Below are 22758 nucleotides of genomic sequence, written 5' to 3'. Positions count from 1 at the left end.
TAGCATTAGACTCCCATTGCTGGTGTAAATTCAATTAGCGCCAATATTTAGAAAATAAGCAGACGTTTGTACCAAATCCTGTCAACTAAAACCTCGACTATTACCTCGACTGCATTTTGTAAATAGTAAAGTAGACGTGAAACTGTCTGTAACAAGGGAAACAGTAAAAGTGGTTGCCATAACGAACTCACAAGTTCAACATTATGGAAGAAAGCACAAGACAATTCATATTCATATTATAGCAAGTTCATTTTAAAAAAGGTAAACAAACTAACAACTGACCCCTAACTTCCACCAAGTGCACCACTTGCATGCACTGCAAAAAGTCAGTGTTAAAAAATAAGAAAAAAACAATACAAAAAGTTAGGGGCATTTTACTTGAACTAAGCAAAATTATCTGCCAATAGAACAAGAAAATTTGGCTTGTCAAGACTTTCCAAAACAAGTAAAATTAGCTAACCTCACTGAACCCAAAAATACCTTAAAATAAGTATATTCTCACTAATAACAAGTGCACTTTTCTTGATAGAAAAAACAAATGAGACCATTTTTCTCAATATGTTGAAAAATGTTCTTAAATTAAGTAAATGCTAGTGCCACTATCTTGACATAATGATATGCGCTTGGCATTACATTTCTTGCATTTTCTGCAAATTCTGAGACACAATTGTGTCAAAGTCATGATTTTTTATTTCATGCTTGAAATAAGAAATTTTTACTTTAAAAAAGTAGTTTTATACTTGTGAGTGTTGATGACAGCTTTGCAACAGTTGATATTCTAGTTTCAAGCATGTTTTACTCAATATACACTACCGTTCAAAAGTTTGGGGTCACCCAAACAATTTTGTGGAATAGCATTCATTTCTAAGAACAAGAATAGACTGTCGAGTTTCAGATGAAAGTTCTCTTTTTCTGGCCATTTTGAGCGTTTAATTGACCCCACAAATGTGATGCTCCAGAAACTCAATCTGCTCAAAGGAAGGTCAGTTTTGTAGCTTCTGTAACGAGCTAAACTGTTTTCAGATGTATGAACATGATTGCACAAGGGTTTTCTAATCATCAATTAGCCTTCTGAGCCAATGAGCAAACACATTGTACCATTAGAACACTGGAGTGATAGTTGCTGGAAATGGGCCTCTATACACCTATGTAGATATTGCACCAAAAACCAGACATTTGCAGCTAGAATAGTCATTTACCACATTAGCAATGTATAGAGTGTATTTGTTTAAAGTTAAGACTAGTTTAAAGTTATCTTCATAGAAAAGTACAGTGCTTTTCCTTCAAAAATAAGGACATTTCAATGTGACCCCAAACTTTTGAACGGTAGTGTAGGTCATAAAATCTCAGCAACAAGCTGTAATATCTTACTTAAATAATTTAGGACCAAAACACTTAAAACAAGTAAAACACTAACATAAAATCTGCTTAGTGAGAAGAAGTATCTTATCAGACAGAAAATAAGCAAATATCACCCTTATTTGAGATATTCAATCTTACTTAGATTTCAGTTTTTGCAGTGTGTCCCCATTACAGTCGTCCCTCGCCACAAGGAAGTTTGCGACTTCACCCTATTGCAGAGTTTTTTGTTTGTTTTTTTAAGCATAATTTACATATTTCTGGCTTAAATTTATCATTTTTAAGCATGCAAATGCCTCAGTGGGCAGAATCAATAAATATATCAGTAGTATTTGCCACTAGGTGAGACCAAAATAATCATAGCGTGCTGGTCGGCATCATGGCAAATGATTGGCTAAACCTTAGACAGCATAACTAAACGAGTGTAAAGGTGACCATGCGGGTGTTATTTCATTTCTAGAGGGCTCACATTGTGTTAAAAACTTATTTTGAAGGCTTTAAACAGTTTTTTTTTAAAATTTCTTTTAAGCTATGAAAATATTAAATTTATAATGAATAATCCCTACTTTATTGGAAATTAATTTACCACGGTCAATCAAGTCTGGAACCAATGAACAACCATAAACGAGGGTTTACTGCAGTAAAACTCCAGCAGATTCATTGCTTGTTATATATTGTATATATTATATAAACATATAATATAATACAATAAGATATTAGTATATATTATATACTGTATATATATATGTTATATTTTATTTTGCTACTAGAGATATTATCGGCCGATAAATGCTTTAAAATGTAATATCGGAAATTATCGGTATCGTTTCAAAATTATCGGTTTCAAATGGTTAAATTTACGACTTTTTAAAACGCTGCTGTGTACACGGACGTAGGGAGAAGTACAGAGCGCCAATAAATCTTAAAGGCACTGCCTTTACGTGCCGGCCCAGTCACATAATATATACAGCTTTTCACACACACAAGTGAATGCAAGGCATACTTGGTCAACAGCCATACAGGTCACACTGAGGGTAGCCGTATAAACAACTTTAACACTGTTACAAATATGCGCCACACTGTGAACCCACACCAAACAAGAATGACAAACACATTTCGGGAGAACATTTGCACCGTAACACAACATAAACACAACAGAACAAATACCAAGAACCCCTTGCAGCACTAACTCTTCCGGGACGCTACAATACACCCCCCCCGCTGACCCCACCCACCTCAACCTCCTCATGCTCTCTCAGGGAGAGCATGTCCCAAATTCCAAGCTGCTGTTTTGAGGCATGTTAAAAAAAATAATGCACTTTGTGACTTCCATAATAAATATGGCAGTGTCATGTTGGCATTTTTTTCCATAACTTGAGTTGATTTATTTTGGAAAACCTTGTTACATTGTTTATTGCATCAAGCGGGGCATCACACCAAAATTAGGCATAATAATGTGTTAATTCCACGACTGTATATATCAGCATCGGTTGATATCGGAATCGGTAATTAAGAGTTGGACAATATCGGAATATCGGATATCGGCAAAAAAGCCATTATCAGACATCTCTAATTGTAATGTATCTTGTCATGTATGTTGTTCGGAATTGTATGTCTCTTTTTATGGTGCCTGCCTTAGGAAAACAGACGAAAGTTAGCAATTGTAGCTAATTCTGCCATATTTACAGTGATGCATTTGCTCATATGTTGATCAATATGCATTGTCCTAATCAAATAAAGTTATTCAATTTTCCAAACGCTTCACTGGTTACATATCCACTACAGAATCCAATATTACCTCATCAGTGCCTCCGTAGAAGTGCTCCAGTCTACCTAAAAAAGCACATCACCGCCCTACACAATACCCCAAGGCTGGTGGAATTTGCTCCAAGAATCTGATAGTGGTGTCATTCAAAATCAGTTTAAAAAGTTTCTGTTCAAAATTCTTACCATGTGGCCTTATGGAAGCTTGTTCTTTTTTCCTGTGTTTTCTAACATTTCTTGTTGTTTTTTATCTCTTTTAAGCAAGAATATCTGTTAGCCAACACCTAAATGACATAGCACTTTGACATTTATCTGGAATGTAAAATGCATTACAAATAACATTTATTATCATTATTAAATACACTGGGTGGAATTTGGTGGTAAGACTTAGCCTATATCAACATCATTGCAGCAATTTAGATTTTAGTGGCCACTATCGTACTGTATATGGCCAGACTACGATACAAAATAAGTGGCCACTATGGACAAGGTTGTGAAAAAATCGATATAAACCATGATTTTTAGTTATTCCAATTCTAAATCGATTCAAAAATTTCAAAAATCAATTTAGCAAAAGTAATAAAAATGTTTTCTAATAAAAAAAATGTAAGAAAAAAAAATGGATTAAAAACATATTATACATATTACTTTTATTATTGATACTGTTGTTTTTATACATTTGTGGTTTTAATTTAAATGTCTTCTCAATTGCTTTGTACATTTCTATCGTAAGTATTGCAAAGCTCAGATTTGGTCGCAGTTGGGGTCGCTGTATTTTCTTTTATTAGTTTGATTAACATTCTGCGATTTTAGTTAAATGAAAAAAACAAAATATGTTTTTTAGGCCAACACTTCTCGTATAAATTGTGCGTCAGCAGTCAAGAGGAGCTTTATAACCAGCAACCTGTTTTGAAAAGGTTGTATTATAATCTATATACCAAAGATTATATTATGAGAATGGTATGGAATCGAATCGTCCCCCCAAGAATCGGAATCAAACTGAATTGTGAGGGTTTAGTTCTAGTCTCATTTTTAACACTAATTTTCTGTACGGGGGAGACTTTGTGGCAGATATCGTCAAGTGACCACTAACATAGGTTTGACTGCATGTTTGTGTGTTATTTCAATGTGTCCTTACTTTGGGATTCTCCAGGATGCCAGATTCATAACTGTTGAACAAAAAGGCTACAGTTAATTCAGAGATTCAAGATATAAAGTGTATAATACACCTGCATGTGTCATATCAGCTCACCTTATATGCATGAGGTTGGCGTCCATGCTCCACGGTGCGCGAGGAGTGACGGGCACAGGAATGCCATGTTTCTACAGCGTTTGACAGAGAATGCAAGTAAGGTAAGTACACAGTGGACCATCCAGAAGGGTTAGAAATTATGGAAAAAAAAGTTTAGGATGTGCTGTGCAAATACTACCAATTGGCTTTACCACTACATGTTTAACTTTTTATTTTTTTAAAGAAGCACAAACTAGAAATGCATTATTTCTCAAGGTACAAGTCCTCACACAAAGCAGAGCCGTGGAGACTAAAATGCCGTGACCGCCCTCTAGTGGACACATTTTTGAAAGACAATCTGCCGGTCAAAAAGAGCAGACTGTGCATGACATAAATATGACTTAAAAGGCCTACTGAAACCCACTACTACCGACCACACAGTCTGATAGTTTATATATCAATGATGAAATCTTAACATTGCAACACATGCCAATACGGCCGGGTTAACTTATAAAGTGACATTTTAAATTTCCCGGGGAACTTCCAGTTGAAAACGTCTATGTATGATGACGTTTGCGTGTGACGTCAATGGTTGAAACGGAAGTATTCGGACACATTGTATCACAATACAAACAGCTCTGTTTTCATCGCAAAATTCCACAGTATTCTGGACATCTGTGTTGGTGAATCTTTTGCAATTTGTTTAATGAACAATGGAGACTGCAAAGAAGAAAGCTGTAGGTGGGATCGGTGTATTAGCGGATGGCTGCAGCAACACAACCAGGAGGACTTTGAGGATAGCAGACGCGCTATCCGACGCTAGCCGCCGACCGCATCGATGATCGGGTGAAGTCCTTCGTCGCGCCGTCGATCGCTGGAACGCAGGTGAGCACGGGTGTTGATGAGCACTGCCGTAGGTGGAGCGCTAATGTTTTTATCATAGCTCTGACGAGGTCCCGTAGCTAAGTTAGCTTCAATGGCGTCGTTAGCAACAGCAATACTAGGCTTCGACAGGCGGCACAGCATTAACCGTGTGGTTACAGGTCCAGTGTTTGGTTCGGTGTCTCCTGATAGTAGTATTGTTGATCTTCTGTCTATCCTTCCAGTCAGGGGCTTATTTCTTTTGTTTCTATCTGCATTTAAGCACGATGCTATCACGTTAGCTCCGTAGCGAAAGTGCTTCACCAATGTATTGTCGTGGAGATAAAAGTCACTGTGAATGTCCATTTCGCGTTCTCGACTCTCATTTTCAAGAGGATATAGTATCCGAGGTGGTTTAAAATACAAATCCGTGATCCACAATAGAAAAAGGAGAAAGTGTGGAATCCAATGAGCCCTTGTACTTAAGTTACGGTCAGAGCGAAAAAAGATACGTCCTGCACTGCAATCTAGTCCTTCACTCTCACGTTCCTCATCCACGAATCTTTCATCCTCGCTCACATTAATGGGGTAACCGTCGCTTTCTCGGTCCGAATCACTCTCGCTGCTGGTGTAAACAATGGGGAAATGTGAGGAGCCCTTCAACCTGCGACGTCACGCTACTTCCGGTACAGGCAAGGCTTTTTTCATCAGCGACCAAAAGTTGCGAACTTTATCGTCGATGTTCTCTACTAAATCCTTTCAGCAAAAATATGGCAATATCGCGAAATGATCAAGTACGACACATAGAATGGATCTGCTATCCCCGTTTAAATAAAAAAAATTCATTTCAGTAGGCCTTTAAGTTTACACTGCAGGCCAAAATGGCCCACATCCAATTTTTTCGGAATCTGATTTTTGTCAAGCAGACTGTTTACACTGCAAGTAAAATGTGATCTTTATCAGACTCCAGTATAATCGCGCACAGGCCCCAATGTGGCCTCGACGTCACTTGCAAGCGGAGTTTGATAAAGTGAAAACAAAGGAAGTTGACTAGATTCCGTAAATCAACAAGAAAGCGGCTCGTTTTTATTCTTTACAAAATAAAATCAAGTAAAAGTTGCCACACCTTAAAAATGAGTGTTGGGTTTTTTACGTGAAAATAATTAAAGTAAGAAGTGAATTGATAGAAAGTGTTATATATTTGGGAAGGTTCTTAATTATGTACTTAATTTTCAGGTGACTACCTCTTGAAGCTCATCCAGAGAATGCCAAGAGTGTGCAAAGCAGTAATCAGAGCAAAGGGTGGCTATTTTGAAGAAACTAGAATATAAAACATGTTTTCAGTTATTTCAGCTTTTTTTGTTAAGTACATAACTCCACATGTGTTCATTCATAGTTTTGATGCCTTCAGTGACAATCTACAATGTAAATAGTCATGAAAATAAAGAAAACGCATAGAATGAGAAGGTGTGTCCAAACTTTTGGCCTGCACTGTATATTCATATATTACATATAGCCTATTATTTGCGCACTATTGACTAGTGATGCACCGAAAATTTGGCTGCCGAAATAAGACTTTGCTCATCGAAACTGTATGTTACGATGAAGTATCCTCCTCTCCTGGTGGGCTGTGTCTTTTCCTGTGCACACGAATGACGTATCTCGGCCAAAGCTGACGGAAAAGTCACATACGGGTCGCATTCAAGTCGCATTGCCGTTTAGACCAGTCCTACGCAAATTAAGGCCCAGGGGCCACATGCGGCCCGTTAAGCTTTTCAATCTGGCCTGCCGGACATTCCCAAAAAAATTGTTTTAGATCTTTAAGATCGAAACTGTAGCCACCATTATGATGTGCAGTGATGTTTTCAAATTACCATAAGTCTTAAACTATACAAAGTAGTTCAATGGTTAGAATCTGCGCTTTTTGCATGATATACTAGTTACTAGTATATCGCCCGGAAAAGGGTGGAGTGCCATCTCCGGGTTGCGGAGGAGACCCTGCCCCAGGTGGAGGAGTTCAAGTACCTTGGAGTCTTGTTCGCGAGTGGGGGAAGAGTGGATCGTGAGATCGACAGGCAGATCGGTGCGGCATCTTCAGTAATGCGGACGCTGTATCGATCCGTTGTGGTGAAGAAGGAGCTGAGCCGGAAGGCAAAGCTCTCAATTTACCGGTCGATCTACGTTCCCATCCTCACCTATGGTCATGAGCTTTGGGTTATGACCGAAAGGACAAGATCACGGGTACAAGCGGTCGAAATGAGTTTCCTCCGCCGGGTGGCGGGGCTCTCCCTTAGAGATAGGGTGAGAAGCTCTGCCATCCGGGGGGAGCTCAAAGTAAAGCCGCTGCTCCTCCACATCGAGAGGAGCCAGTTGAGGTGGTTCGGGCATCTGGTCAGGATGCCACCCGAACGCCTCCCTAGGGAGGTGTTTAGGGCACGTCCAACCGGTAGGAGGCCACGGGGAAGACCCAGGACACGTTGGGAAGACTATGTCTCCCGGCTGGCCTGGGAACGCCTCGGGATCCCCCGGGAAGAGCTGGACGAAGTGGCTGGGGAGAGGGAAGTCTGGGTTTCCCTGCTTAGGCTGCTGCCCCCGCGACCCGACCTCGGATAAGCGGAAGAAGATGGATGGATGGATACTAGTTACTATGGTAATCTAATTAGTTACTATGGTAATCTAAGTCACAGCAGCTCAGACGAGGCACCAAGCAGTGTGGGTGTGGAGCGTTTCCACAGAGTGTTTCCAGAGCGGCCAGCCTGAAATGCGGGTGTCAGGGACATAGATTTTTACAACCAAGTTCTAAAGCTTAGTGATATATCAGATAGTAGGTGGGGTTTTTTTTACCCTTCGCGTTCATATTTCGCTGTGTTTGTTGCATTTTTGTTGCGTTTCGCTAGATCGTAAAATATGTCGATGGAGAGGGGGTGTGACGTTCATATGTTGTCAATATTCAGTGTTTTATCGTTCTTAGTTAATATTGTAAATCCCACATTCTTTATTTTCATGTACATACCGGGTGTCTCATTTAGTGAAAAAATTTTAAATTCCATTCCGTTTTTTAAGGCGGTCTGTCATAACGTTTTTAGCATTCAGAAATTATTGGGAGGTTTTGTATTAGTGTTCCTAAAACTAGATATACCGGCCCCCAGACCCATTTTTTCCTCTAAATTTGGCCCCCCGAGACAAAATAATTACCCAGGCCTTGTTTAGACTAAAGTCACATTTGAAAAGATCAGATTCCAATTGAATTCAATCTACCTCCCGATGAGGCCTGAATCTGATGCAAAAAGATCAGATTTGAAGCGCTTAGACTGGCAAAAAATATCTGATCAGGGTCACTTGAGGGCAAAAAAGTCAGATTTGGTGTGCAGTGTAAACAGGGCCTATCAGAATCAGAATCAGCTTTATTGGCTAAGTATGTTTAACACACAAGACATTTGACTTGGTAGACTGTGCTCTTTGTTCAATGCAAGAAACAAAGAAAAACGCAACAACTACAAGAAAACACAGTACTGTGGCGGCCATCCGTCTATCATCTACCTGCGCGTATTCCATCAGGTCTGTCCTCCCACGGAAGCGGTTGTAGAACTCCGGGATCCTCCAGGGTGCAATAATCTGAATGGCACACACCAACAAGTGGGTGAGTTTGTGACTATTTGAGTGAGGTCTCTATCCTGCAGACGTCACATCGACTCACCTTAACATCAGGGTAGAGAGCGTAGAATGCCAGTTCAAAACGAATCTGGTCATTTCCCTATTTGAAACAAAAACAGAATAATAGTGAGTGAATGTTAATGTCATACATTGCGATGAATTATTGCGAGTAAACAAAGTATGGGTGTATTTCTGACAACTGTTACAGTTTGTTACAGCTACTGGTTAATGTTCAATCGTGTAAACACACGGTCGAGTTTGCGGAACCTAATTCTGTGGTTGCTTAGCAAGTGATTGTGTTTTGTGTGTCAGTATGCTTCACTGACTCATTTAAGTTACTCAGCCAAATTGAGTGTTAAATCCTAATGTACGTGGAGATAATAATAATGATGTGAAAATAAATCAAACTTGTACCAATTTCTGATACTTTTTTTATTTTTTTTATTGCATCTTTCCAGAGGTCCTCTGGCGCCCTCCAGGGGGAAGTACATGCAACTCTTTAAAAAATAGGATAGATTTATTAATCCCACAAAGAGTTCAAAAGGTAAACAACAATTGAAAACAAGAGGGAAACATTCAAGAGCACAAAGGAGGATATAAAAAGCTGCTGCAACCAGCTGCCACTTCCGCAGCGCCATTTTCTCATACAGCAACTAGAGTAAAACGCAATGATAAACTAAAAATGAGTACCGTAAATTGCTACTTTTTTCCTACGCTTTGAAATTTACGGCTTATAAAACGGTGCAAATTTATGGATTTTTCTTTCCTGACAGCCATAAGGCAAATAGTTTAAAAAATTATCAAGCAAAGACACTGAAAAGGTGTATTATTGTTTGTGCTGCACCGTCTTTTGGACGTGTTAGCGCAAGGTGCTGCAGTGCTCTGCAGTGCTCTGCAGTTTAGCAGCTCTGGCTACCTGGAGCCTTTTCAAAAATGTATCAAAATGGAAAAAGATAAGGGGAAAAAAATTTATATTTGTTTTAATATGGTTTCTGTAGGAGGACAAACATGACACAAACCTTCCTAATTGTTAGAAATCTCACTGTTTATATTAAACATGCTTCACCAATGAGAGTATTTGGCAAGCGCCGTTTTGTCCTATTAATTTCGGCGGTCCTTGAACGCACCAGTTTGTTTACATGTACAACTTTCTCCGACGCTGCCGCAGAAAGACGTGTTTTAAGCCACTCCTTCTTTGTCTCATTTTGTCCACCAAAAGTTTTATGCTTCGCGTGAATGCACAAAGGTGAGCTTTGTTGATGTTATTGACTTGTGTGGATTGCTAATCAGGAATATTTGGTCACTGCATGACTGCAAGCTAATCGATGCTAACATGCTATCTAGGCTAGCTGTATGTACACATTGCATCATTATGCCTCGTTTGTAGGACTAGGTATATTTGAGCTCATTTAATTTCCGTTACTTATGTCCTCTGTGTATATTTGCATGTCTCATGACACATTATTACCATTATTAACATTGGCTGCATTTCTTAAAGTTGTTTAAGTGCCACGTTGTTATAGAACAAAGCAAACACTACCTAGCTTGCAAAGATTGTATTAAATCAATTAGAAGAAGACAGCCTGCTGTTTCCTTTAACTAGGACACACACGTCTATTCTAAACCAGTAACTTCCAGGAGTTATCTTACCCTCTGAGAAGCCTCCGTTTTACTAATGTTTTCCAAAGTTGTAAAAATGTGAAGAATTAATATTACATTTCAACATTTCTGTCAAGATAGGCTCCAGCACCCCCCCAGGCTATTATAGCTTATATAGACACTTACATCATGGGTTGCCTACATTATAACACTTATATAAGGCTTTTAAATGTTTCCAGAGAGATGTTTTTTTTATTTTTTTGGTCCAATGTGGCTCTTTCAACATTTTGGGTTGCCGAGCCCCGGTTTAGAGCTTTCAACCGGGTAGAAGTGCTTTTCCGTCTTCTAGCCCTCCATAGTGTTTTTAGTCGTGTGGATTCTTCATTCGTTTTAATTTTCCTGAGGGAACTCTCCTGAAGGAATCAAAAAAGTACTATCTATCTATCTATTCATCACTCCAAGCAACATTTGTGAGTTTTACAATATAACTAAAACTATTTACAATTACAAAACTGTCTCATGTGTGATGTCTGTAGGAAAACGTTCATGCATATTTGTACATGCTATCGTAATGTACTCAAGCGAGCGTTGTTAGCATTAGCTAATATGCTAACAGGTTTACGAGTGTCTGTGTTAGCATTATTAACTTACAACGGCATTCTTTTTGTATGGTTTCAGTTTCACAAATTCCTCAGTAAATACACCAAGACGTCTTGAGTCTGTTTGGCTGATTGGAGAGCTAGCTTCCGCAGCTAGTGGGTCCATGACAATGACTTCTGTTTAGTTTGAAACAATTAAGGTACAGTATGTAAATGAACATTTACAAAGTATGTATGTGCATATAACTCATTTCTCAACGTAGATGCAGTATTTGCAGGTTATAATCTAGTGCGGCTAATATATGGAAAAGTTTTTTTCCCCCTAAAATTTAGTGGGTGCGGCTTATATACTTGTGCGCTCTATCGTCTGAAAAATACAGGTAATAATAAATAAATAATTGAATCACTATGAGGGCTACTTTGACAAAAAAAAGAGAGGTGAGCTATTTGTCTTTTATTTATATGACTGGAACCGTCAAAATTGTACTTACAAAATAGAGTTCCCACACATTCATTTACTTGTGGCGGCCCGCCACGAAAGAATTACGTCCGCCACAAATAAAAATAATAATAATAAAAAAATTTAAAAAATGTAAAAATTAAAAAAAATATATATATATATATATTTTTTTTTTTTGTCCTCTCCATCTTTTTAGGCAAATCATATAGTTGATGTAGATGCCCATATCGGCTGTTCAGATTTACTTTACAAAAAAGAAGTGTAGGATACTTCTCTTGTTGCCTTATTTGTATTTGACTTTATTAAATGTATTTATATTAGAAACACAACATGTGTATATAACAAAGGGTGCAAAGTCTGCAGGCAGTAGGAAACACATGGTTAAGTGTAGGGAGTAAAACTGATGGAGCTCTTTGTTCAGTGGATCAGATGTTTGATGAAGCTCTGTGTCTATCTACCACCACTACTGTTTTCTGTTTATTTGTTATTGACTGTGGCAGGACACCTCTGCCTCTGTTTCACTTTATGTTGCTGGTAAATAATATGGTTGTAGTAGTAGGCTAAAGTTAAATTATTTAGCATGCACTAATTAAAGGGGCAGAGCTTTGAGACATTTTAGCTTTTATATTTTATAAGATATATTTTTTGTAAGAACCACAATTAATAAATATATTTCAGTGAATAACTTATTGTTCAAATCTGTATATAAATATGTACATAAAGTGTTGTAATTATATTGTAAAATGGATAGATGGATTGATGGATGGACGTTTAAAACAAAACTGTTATTATTAATTAGTAAGTATACATTTTTTTAGCCTTTTTAGGGAAAATCAAATCATTGTAGTAAATTATGCAAATTAATCGATAATGTCATGGTGACCACGCCCACAGTCACGCCCATAGCCACGCCCCCACCGGCACAGGTATCTTGGCAGTTTATGGGAAACACTGCTACTGGTTATTAAAGTTAAAGTACCAATGATTGTCACACACACACTAGGTGTGGTGAGATTATCCTCTGCATTCGACCCATCACCCTCACATCCTGGGAGGTGAGGGGAGCAGTGAGCAGCAGCGGTGGCCGCGCCCGGGAATCATTTTGGTGATTTAACCCCCAATACCAACCCTGGATGCTGAGTGCCAAGCAGGGAGGTAATTGGTCCCATTTTTATCTATCTCAGGGCGGACACTTTAACCATGGTCTATATGCTTTTTTAGTGGTAATGTCTCATTCAACAATGGAATACTGTGAAAATTAACAATTATAGAAGTATTAAGAGTTTAATCAAATTTCCTTTGACCATTACCCCAAAAGTGACAAGCGGTAGAAAATGGATGGATGGCTAGGCATTTGGTGAGCAACTTCAAAAATCAGGAGGCGAGCTGCTAGTAGGCTAAGATCTAAAAGCAAAGGCTACATTTCAGCCTTGTGAGGCTATGCAAATATTATTTTTTAAACATTTTTCACGAATGACCCCCAAGACAGACTTTGGGCACCTCTTAAAATGTAGTCCAAAGTGTATTTTGTTGCCTCTCTTTTTATACTAATAACAGAAGTAATCAGGAGCTGTGTGTCTTAATTTTGAAGCTTAAACTTGTCTTTTATTTACCTCTTCATGTCTTGCATTGAAAGTGAAACTCAGTCCTAATAATATTAAATAAAATACAGTCTGGCGCATATTTCCACTAGAGATGTCCGATAATGGCTTTTTTGCCGATGTCCGATATTCCGATATTGTCCAACTCTTAATTACAGATTCCGATATCAACCGAAACCGATATTTACGGTCGTGGAATTAACACATTATTATGCCTAATTTTGTTGTGATGCCCCGCTGGATGCATTAAACAATGTAAAAAGGTTTTCCAAAATAAGAGAACAACTTCAACTCAAGTTATGGAAAAAAGTGCCAACATGGCACTGCCATATTTATTATTGAAGTCACAAAGTGCATTTTCTTTTTTAACATGCCTCAAAACAGCAGCTTGGAATTTGGGACATGCTCTCCCTGAGATAATCCTGATACTCACTACAACTATGGGAAATACTATACTTTGACTTTCACAAAGTGCATTATTTTATTTTTTTAATTTATTTATTTAAACATGCCTCAAAACAACAGCTACAAAAACAATGAAGGCACACAGCTTTAGTCCAGAGTATACTAGAGTAATGAAGTAAACAATAACATAGTCCTCCTTTAGTGCAAGGCTGCCTGGTATACTGTATAACAGGAAATTATAAACTGGGCTCCACCTGCCCTGCTCTAACGTATTTGTATGAGTAACACAAATGTGCTGCAAGCTAGTGGTGAGTGCTTGAAGTGGCCTACCAGTCAGCCAGAGCTTCTGAAATGCTGCGTTGAGAAAGGGGTGGTTTTTGTTGTATTTTTGTTTTTTCTCTGCGGAGTCAATAAGCGACAACTGTGTGGTACTACTTTTTTTCGGTGTTTGCTTTTCATCCATCTTCCGCTTGTATTCATCGTGTATCTCCTTATGATTCTTGAAGAGGTGGGAGATCTAAATGCTCGTAATAAAGGAAGACGTCTTGGTTCCTCCTCGGATAACCAACTTTTTGCAGTCATTGCAAATTGCCAGTTTTTTATCCGTCAGACACACTTTAAAATAATCCCAAACCATAGACATGGTGTCGTTAGTCAGTCACCGAGCGAGCTCGCTTGTTAGCCACGGCTACAGCACCGGCAACAACACACTCTTGTTGTTGTTATGCTGCGCTAGCGACGGTTTGATGAGGTCATCAAGCGTCGCCAGTAAACTTCTCATGCTGCAGTCGTGCTGCAACTCCTGTGTTGTGTGTGGGAGAGGGGAGGGGCTGCTGACTGGGAGACGCAACTGCTCTGTATTTCTCCCTACATCCGTGTACCGCTCCGTACAGCGGCGTTTTAAAAAGTCATAAATTTTACTTTTTGAAACCGATACCGATAATTTCCGATATTACATTTTAAAGCATTTATCGGCAGTCCGATATTATCGGACATCTCTAATTTCCACCGAGGACAAACAATCCTAATTTGGATCAGCAACTGCTTCATTGAAATTGAAGGAAAATGCTAAAAAATTATTTTGCAACATAGTAGCAGAGTAGAAACAAAGAGCAATGAATGGCAACAAAGCCAGCTGGGCGTTACCTTCCCTGTGGCCCCATGGGACACATATTGGGCTCCCTCCCGCTGTGCAATCTCAATCTGGCGTCGGGCGATACAGGGACGAGCGAGCGACGTGCCCAGCAGGTATCGGTCCTCGTAGACGGCGTTGGCCTGAACAGCGGGCAAGATGAAGTCTTCCACAAACTCTGCGCGAAGGTCTTCCACAAAAACCTGCACAAGAAAAGCAGCCGGGAATGCCATCAGTGTGTTTTAATATATTTGTTGGTGTTTTTTTTCTTATATTTGGTATACCTTTTTGGCACCCAGCTTTTCTGCCTTTGTTTTAGCCGCTTCAAAGTCCTCATCTTGTCCAATATTGGCCTGCAGAGACAAAATCGCAAAAAAAGTTCTTTTTGTGGAAGTGGTGAAATGCATATACAGGTGTGTATATATATATATATATATATATATATATATATATATATATATATATATATATATATATATATATATATATATATATATATATATATATATATATATATATATATATATACACACACACACACACACACACACACACACACACACACACACACACACACACACACACACACACACACACACACACACACACAGTACAGTACAGTACAGGCCAAAAGTTTGGACACACCTCATTCAATGCGTTTTCTTTATTTTCATGACAATTTAAATTGTATATCAAAAACTATGAATGAACACATGTGGAGTTATGTACTTAACAAAAAAAGGTGAAATAACTGAAAACATGTTTATATTCTAGTTTATTCAAAATAGCCACTCATTGCTCTGATTACTGCTTTGCACACTCTAGGCCATGGGTGTCAAACTCTGGCACGCGGGCCAAAATTGGCGGTGCCGCGGTAACACCGCATTCACCGCTAATTCTCATACTTGCCAGCCCTCCCAAGAACTCCCAAATTTCAGTGCCCCTCCCGAAAATCGTCACGTCCGCTTATCATCCAGTTCAACGAGTGCTGGCCCAGTCACATAATATGTGCGGCTTCTGCACGCACACACAAGTGAATGCAACGCATACTTGATCAACAGCGATACAGGTTACACTGAGGGTGACAATATAAACAACTTTAACACTGTTAGAAAACTATGCCAGACTGTGAACCCACACCAAACAAGAATGACAAACACATTTCGGGGGAACATCCGCACCGTAACACAACATAAACATAACAGAACAAATACCCAGAACCCTTTGCAGCACTAACTCTTCCGGGACGCTACAAGGGTGGTGGGTGTATTTTGTAGAATGGATGAAAAGCGGACGTGACGACAGCTCGTAGAGGACGTTAAAGGCAGTGCCTTTAAGGCACTCCCCCAAGACTGTGGTCCGGGTGGACTACGAGATATAATGACTGATGAACACCTTTGTTCGATAATGAAAGTTGCCTCAGCTCAAAGCCTGAGCCCCGACATTAATGAACTAGCATCCAAGAAAAGATGGCAGGTATCTGGCTTGGGTACATCAGATTAGATCAGTGTGTTGCAAACTGAGCAGTTTAAAGTCCTGAATGGTTGGTTTATTCATTGTTATTTTATTTAGAAATGTATTAGCCTGTGGAAAAAGTTAATGTTGATATTTACCTCAGAAGGCTGCAAATAGAAAAGAGGCATTCAATTTTTATTTAAATTGTATTTGATATGCCATTGATATTTTTTTATTATTATTATTAGGGCTGCAACTAACAATTAATTTGATAATCAATTAATCTGTCGGTTATTACTTCGATTAATCGATTAATAATCGGATAAAAGAGACAAACTACATTTCTATCCTTTCCAGTATTTTATTGGAAAAAAAACAGCATACTGGCACCTTACTTATTTTGATTATTGTTTCTCAGCTGTTTGTAAATGTTGCAGTTTATAAATAAAGGTTTATAAAAATAAACAATTTTTTAAAAAAATTTAAAAAATTTAAAAAAAAATTTTTTTTAAGTATGCGCATAGCATAGATCCAACGAATCAATGACTAAATTAATCGCCATCTATTTTTATAATCGATTTTGATCGACTTAATCGATTAGTTGTTGCAGCCCTAATTATTATTATTCAATATTCAATGCAAAACTTGTTTGGGTCCCTATTAAAAGGTTTATTTGTTCAATCTTGGCCCGCGGCTTTGTTCAGTTTTAAATTTTGGCCCACTCTGTATTTGAGTTTGACACCCGTGCTCTAGGCTTTCTCTCGATGAGCTCTAAGCACACGGTGAAGTGAAAACCATTTCAGGTGACTACTTCTTGAAGCTCATCGAGAGAATGCCAAGAGTGTGACGATAAGGCGCACTTAAAATATTTGAATTTTCTCAAAAATCGACAGTGCGGCTTATAACCCGGTGCACCTAATGTATGGGCAAGAATGAGCTTTAAACCAACTAAATCCAGGGCGATGGTTTTGAAGAAGGGAAAACTGGCAGACAAGTTCCGCTTCTTCGTGGATGGCACAGCAATCCCATCTATCACCGAGAAACCGGTCAAGAGCCTGGGCAAGGTATTCGACTGTAGTCTTAGGGATACTGCAGCAATCCAAACGACCATCAAGGAGCTGGAGACGTGGTTATCGGCTGCAGACAAGTCTGGCTCACCTGGCCGGTTTAAGGCGTGGATTTACCAGCATGGCGTCACTCTGGTACTCTGGCCTCTGTTGGTGTATGAGGTTCCTCTGTCAACAGTGGAGACTCTGGAAAGGAAGATCAGCAGCTACCTCCGCCGATAGCTTTCCACGCAGCCTGTGCAGCACAGCACTGTATGGGAAGACCAACAAGCTCCAGCTCCCTTTCAGCAGCTTGGACGAGGAGTTCAGGATCTCTCGCACCGGAAAGGCTTTGTTCTATCGGGACTCCAAAGACTCTAAAGTGGCATCAGCGGGCATCGTGGTGCGAACTGGCAGGAAGTGGAGGGCTTAGGAAAGCCTGGAGGTGGCTGAGACATAGGGCCCTGGTGGGCACGGTGGCAACAGGCCGTGCTGGGCTGGGAGCCTTCCCCCAACCTTGCTACGAGAAGGCACGTGGTAAGGACAAACGCCATCTAGTCCTGAAGGAGGTGCGTGCAGATGTTGAGGAGGAACGAACCAGCAGAATGGTGGGCATGCAGCAGCAGGGAGCATGGACAAGGTGGAAGGGTGCACTGGAGAGGAAGGTGACCTGGTCTGAGGTCAGGCTGGCAAAACCTCAGTGCATTAAGTTCATGGTTCAAGCTGTCTACGGTGTCCTACCCAGCCCAGCCAATCTCCATCTCTGGGGCATGAATGACTCTCCAGCCTGTGTGCTGTGTTCCAAGAAAGGCTCGCTGGAGCACATCTTAAGCAGCTGCTCTAAAGCTCTGGGGAAGGGTTGCTACCGCTGGCGGCACGACCAACTGCTGAAGACCGTTGTTGAAGCAATAGCTAAAGCCGTGGCCAAAAACAACAACTGCAAGCAACAACTTGGTTGAGAGGAGAATCGCCTTTGTCAGGGCTGGAGAGCAGCCACAGTCACAGCCCAAACCAGCAGCCGGGCTCCTCACCTCAGCATTGGACTGGGATCTACGAGTGGACTTGGGCAAGCAGCTCAAGTTTCCAGACTACGTCACAACAACTTCATTGAGGCCAGACATCTTGCTTTCGTCAGTATCTTTATGGCAGGTGCTACTGATAGAGGTGACAGTTCCTTGGGAGGATCGCATACAGGAGGCGAATGAGTGGAAGCGGTCAAAGTACCAGGACCTAGTCCAGCAATGCCAAAGAGGAGGCTGGAAGGCACGCTGTGAGCCCATTGAAGTGAGGTGTAGAGGCTTTGCTGGCCGCTCACTGAGCAAGGTGTTCACACTTCTGGGCATCACAGGTGCTGAGAAAAGGAAGGCCATCAAGGCCACCATGGAGGCAGCAGAGAGAGCCTCTAGATGGCTTTGGATCAGGAAGAGCTATCTGTGGGCCAATGCTACTGGGACACAAGCTGGTGTCTGATCAACCCTGGCTGGGTCACCTGAGGGAGGGGGTATGATGTTGAAAGACCCAAAACCCCCGATGATCTCAGGCATATCACTGATGATGTGTCCCAGTGCACCCTAGGATGTATCTTACAATCGAAGCAACTGTGGTAATACTAACTAACCTGTTTAGCGAGGCGTGTTTTAAAGCAACACTTACAGCGCGGCGCCTCCCTGTTTAAAGCACCACTTTTACCGTTTTAAAGCCCAAATACCTCCATATTGCGCTTCACGCAATATGGAGTTATTTGGGCACGGGTTTTTACACGGGTTACTGAACCAGTAAAATAATAGGTTTTTGCCATTCTTCCTCTCGAAGATGTTATTGCTTGTATTCACTTTGTGTGTGCGTTTTGACACACTCAATATCATGCGCTTCGGCTCTGTAGTCACCGCCGCACAGCAGCATTCAGATGAAAGAACGGTACTGGTATTTTTCAAAGGCAGTAAACTACTGATTTCAATGAATTAGTATCGCGGTACTTTATTAGTACCAGAATACCGTACAACCCTAATACAAAGTAGCGTATAGTTCAAACTTACTCAGTAGCTTCGCTATGGAAGCGCCAAGAACTAAAACAAAAATGACAGGGAGAAGGCGCTGTCAAAATGGAGCCACATAAATAAGACTGCCCACAAAACAGTGCGTCCTAAAGAGAGAGTCACAAAACGGCTTGAAGATGGTCTGTAAAACATAATCTATGCAACATTTTGACCAAAGAACCACCATTACACGTTATGTGGAAGTGTTTTAAATGTTGAAAGAAAAAAATCATAGTATGACCCCTTTAGTGCGCCTTATGGTAAAAAAATACGGTACATTAATGGCGCTCACACGTATGGAAGAATCGATGAAGCAGGCTTTCTTGTCAACTTCACCCAAGCCGATATTAATATAAGTGGATTTAACTTTTTTAAATGTGTATTATTGTATCAATATGGTTGTTAAAGGAGAACTGCGCTTTTTTTTGGAAAGTTGCCTATCGAGACAAGAACACTTAATTTTCGGTCTTTTTTTTTTTTAAACGATTTTAAAGATTATAAAAAACGCTTCAAAGATGCGGCTAATGGGAGTCACTGTTGTACCCTTCAAATCCCTCTAAAACAACTTCAAAACCCTCCAGCAGTGTTTTATATACACACTGCAAGTCTATATATAATGTATGCGGTCCTCTCCAAGGTTTCTCATAGTCATTCACATTGATGTCCCACTGGGGTGAGTTTTCCTTGCCCGTATGTGGGCTCTGTACCGAGGATGTCGTTGTGGCTTGTACAGCCCTTTGAGACACATGTGATTTAGGGCTATATAAATAAACATTGATTGATTGATTGATTGATAGTAACAGACACCTTCATCACATAAGGTGTTCAATATTTACCGTATTTTGATCATTTTAATCATTTCCGGGACTGATTTCTTCCGCGCATTGATTTCTGTTTCCATAGCAGCGCATGTCCGACTTTTGGCAAAAATGTGTTCCTACTTCCAGAATCAAACACGAGTATGTTTTCTAATCATGGCAGACTTGGTAACAGACAGCGAAGACGACTATTTTTGGACAAATGAGGATTCACAACCTTATACTTTCGAAGTTTAATATACTTGAAAGAGGAGTGAGACGTTTGAGCAGACAGAGGCCGGGAGAGTGAGGTCAAAGCGACAGAATATGGAATTTGGAGCAAAGCTATTTCGACATAAATGGATTGCTTACCCAAAATCAACAGGAAACGTCCCCGGCCAGCTGGACCAGACAAACAACTGTCCATGAAGTGAGTCACTATACATCGACCATGATACACGTAGCACGCCATGTGTGTTATTACAACTAGGTAACATACGCTGTCTGGCTAGCTCAGCTGTGTACAGACAAAAGATTAAATGTGGGCTAATACTTTACATGTTTTTCAGTCAGTACAAATTGGTGTCGTATCGCAGTGTTGTGCATTACAAACTCAAAAGCGTTTTGTGTTGACGTATAAGCTAGCCTGTCTCGTTCCGTAGCTAGCTTTTACGGCTAATACCGTAGCGTTGCAATGTCTTAGTGTTCGCTTTTACAATAACAATGTCGCTACAGGTTGGTTATTACACGGGTTACGGAACGTAATTGAAATATTGCTAACGGTTTTTGAATGCATTTTAAAAGTAATTTAGAGATAGAATTGATTGCTCCCATTAGCTGCATTGCTAGCCACCTAGAACGAGCCGATGTTTATATGTTAGAAAGCGGGGGGAAAAAAACGTTTGTCTTCCTGTCTTTGTGAATGATTAACAAAATTCCAAAAAATGGGCAGTTCCCCTTTAAAGTTAAGGATTTTTGTGATTTCTGATAATTTGTGAGGGAACCAAAAATACTTCTGTGAGTGTGCGTGCACATACAGAAGACAGCAGCTTGTTGTTTTTTCCTTTTTAATAAAGAGAACGTTGATCCATCACCCCCTTGTTTAATATACAGTACTGTATAGCACTGTTTACAGTGTTTAAAGTTTACAAACCTCAACTAAAATGTGGACTTTTGTCGAGGCTGCAACCCATTATTCACGTTCACATTTTTTCTTTAGGAGAAATTTGCTTTACTCTACAAACGTTTCTTTTTTTTAACACTGTTAATGAACCAATTAAGTTCGTAAATCGAGTTTCCACTGTTTATGCAAGTTTTCTTTCTATATTATTGTATATGTTTGTTGACAATTTATGATGAAATTGTTGCTGAGATTTGAGGGGTACACTGCTACTGTATAGGAAAATGTGCCTATTATGCAGTTCCCCGCCCCTAAAAAAAATCCTGCTAGTCATCAGTGGCATTATTGTGGGGTTAAGTGCTATTGTTGTGCCAACAAATGAGGCACACACAACATCTGAAAACAGCCGAGTGGCAAGATAAGCAAATACATTTGCCTAAAACTTACCATGTAAGCTATGACATCATAGCCCTGCTCCTTGAGCCACACCAGAATACAGGAAGTGTCCAGTCCGCCACTGTAGGCCAGGATCACTGTACCTTTAGACATGATGTCGTCTTGTTCCTAACCACACAGAGAGAAAATATCAGTTAAGACAGTCAATGTGTAACTTAGTTGCACTGTGTATTCATTATCTGACATTCAAGAGCAACAATCCGGCTTTTTCAGCTCATGCACTGATGTACTCACAAAACCTAAACACACGTGGTAATAAACTGTTTTATAATGGCAAAAAGTGAGGAAATAAACATAAAGCGCCACAAATCAACAGGTTGCATTTTATTTCTCTTTTTAAAAAGCAACTTTGACAGTCAGACAGCAATGCTGTCTGACTGTGAGGGAACATTTAAAATTCCCACATTTTTGGAGCGTTTCAAATGCATCATTACAAGCAAGCTTTTAATCAAATGTTACTCGATTTATGGAGGTTCTAACCCATTTTTTACACTGTGTGGCTGTTCTTAAAGATGCCACAGCGGTTTTTAAAAATAGTAAAACACACAGGTGATGGTGTTTTCTCAGTAGTAAAACCGCCAACAAAAAAGGAAACGCGCTAACCGCCAAATTATGCTTTTGTCACGCTCATTATTTGTGGTGACGTCGACACGAAATGCATTCGGCTTGTTTGCAGCTGCCGCTGTAATTTGAAGCAATTACACCTACCTTTGATTGCAATAATTGTAAGATATACTTACACAACTTCCCAAAATGCCGCTGTTCGGAGAGAAGAGCTCGGAGAATGTTAGCTTGTCGCTCAGCAAGGCGTGATTTGTCAACAGCTGAGCAAGAGCCATCCACTCCAATCCGATTGGCCCACTGCTTGTGACGTCACTTTCATTCCCTTCATTGGGGGGGAAAAACCCAACTGATCAAGTTCAACCTGTTTAACAGTTGTCTTTACTTTACACCCATTTTATTAATCCTTTTTTTTTTTTCTTTTCTTTGATAGACAGAAAAAAGGCCTGTTTGTTATTTTATATAATAAAAATGAATTAAGAGTCAATATTGAACAAAAATGTTTTTTGTCCTTTTTAGAACATTTATCAAAAGTAGTGTATATGCGCTACAATATTTAATACAAACATATATTTATATATTTTTTAATCTGACTATCAGGAAACAGGTGCTTTTCTATTTT

At 39.8% G+C, this 22758-nt stretch overlaps 1 protein-coding gene across 2 annotated transcripts in view; it reads right to left on the bottom strand.

Moving 5' to 3' along the window:
* The window catches only part of ass1 (argininosuccinate synthase 1), an 82542-nt gene that overhangs the window by 58594 nt on the left and 1190 nt on the right, over positions 1–22758 (bottom strand). The window contains exons 2-9 of one of the 2 annotated variants that reach the window (XM_062055319.1): positions 22316–22461; positions 21567–21683; positions 14950–15018; positions 14680–14868; positions 8913–8969; positions 8756–8830; positions 4376–4446; positions 4262–4292 (exon numbers count right to left, since the gene is read on the bottom strand). In XM_062055319.1, the coding sequence (XP_061911303.1) occupies positions 4262–4292; positions 4376–4446; positions 8756–8830; positions 8913–8969; positions 14680–14868; positions 14950–15018; positions 21567–21683; positions 22316–22461 (755 nt within the window). Of the gene's footprint in view, positions 1–4261; positions 4293–4375; positions 4447–8755; positions 8831–8912; positions 8970–14679; positions 14869–14949; positions 15019–21566; positions 21684–22283; positions 22462–22758 lie in introns of those variants that run through there. The other variant, XM_062055320.1, reaches the window with a different exon arrangement.

The sequence above is a fragment of the Entelurus aequoreus genome, linkage group LG08 (assembly GCF_033978785.1).
Source record: "Entelurus aequoreus isolate RoL-2023_Sb linkage group LG08, RoL_Eaeq_v1.1, whole genome shotgun sequence".
Lineage (NCBI taxonomy): Eukaryota > Metazoa > Chordata > Actinopteri > Syngnathiformes > Syngnathidae > Entelurus > Entelurus aequoreus.
Note: the sequence above shows the minus strand (reverse complement) of the source record. Positions and strands in the feature narration are given on the sequence as shown.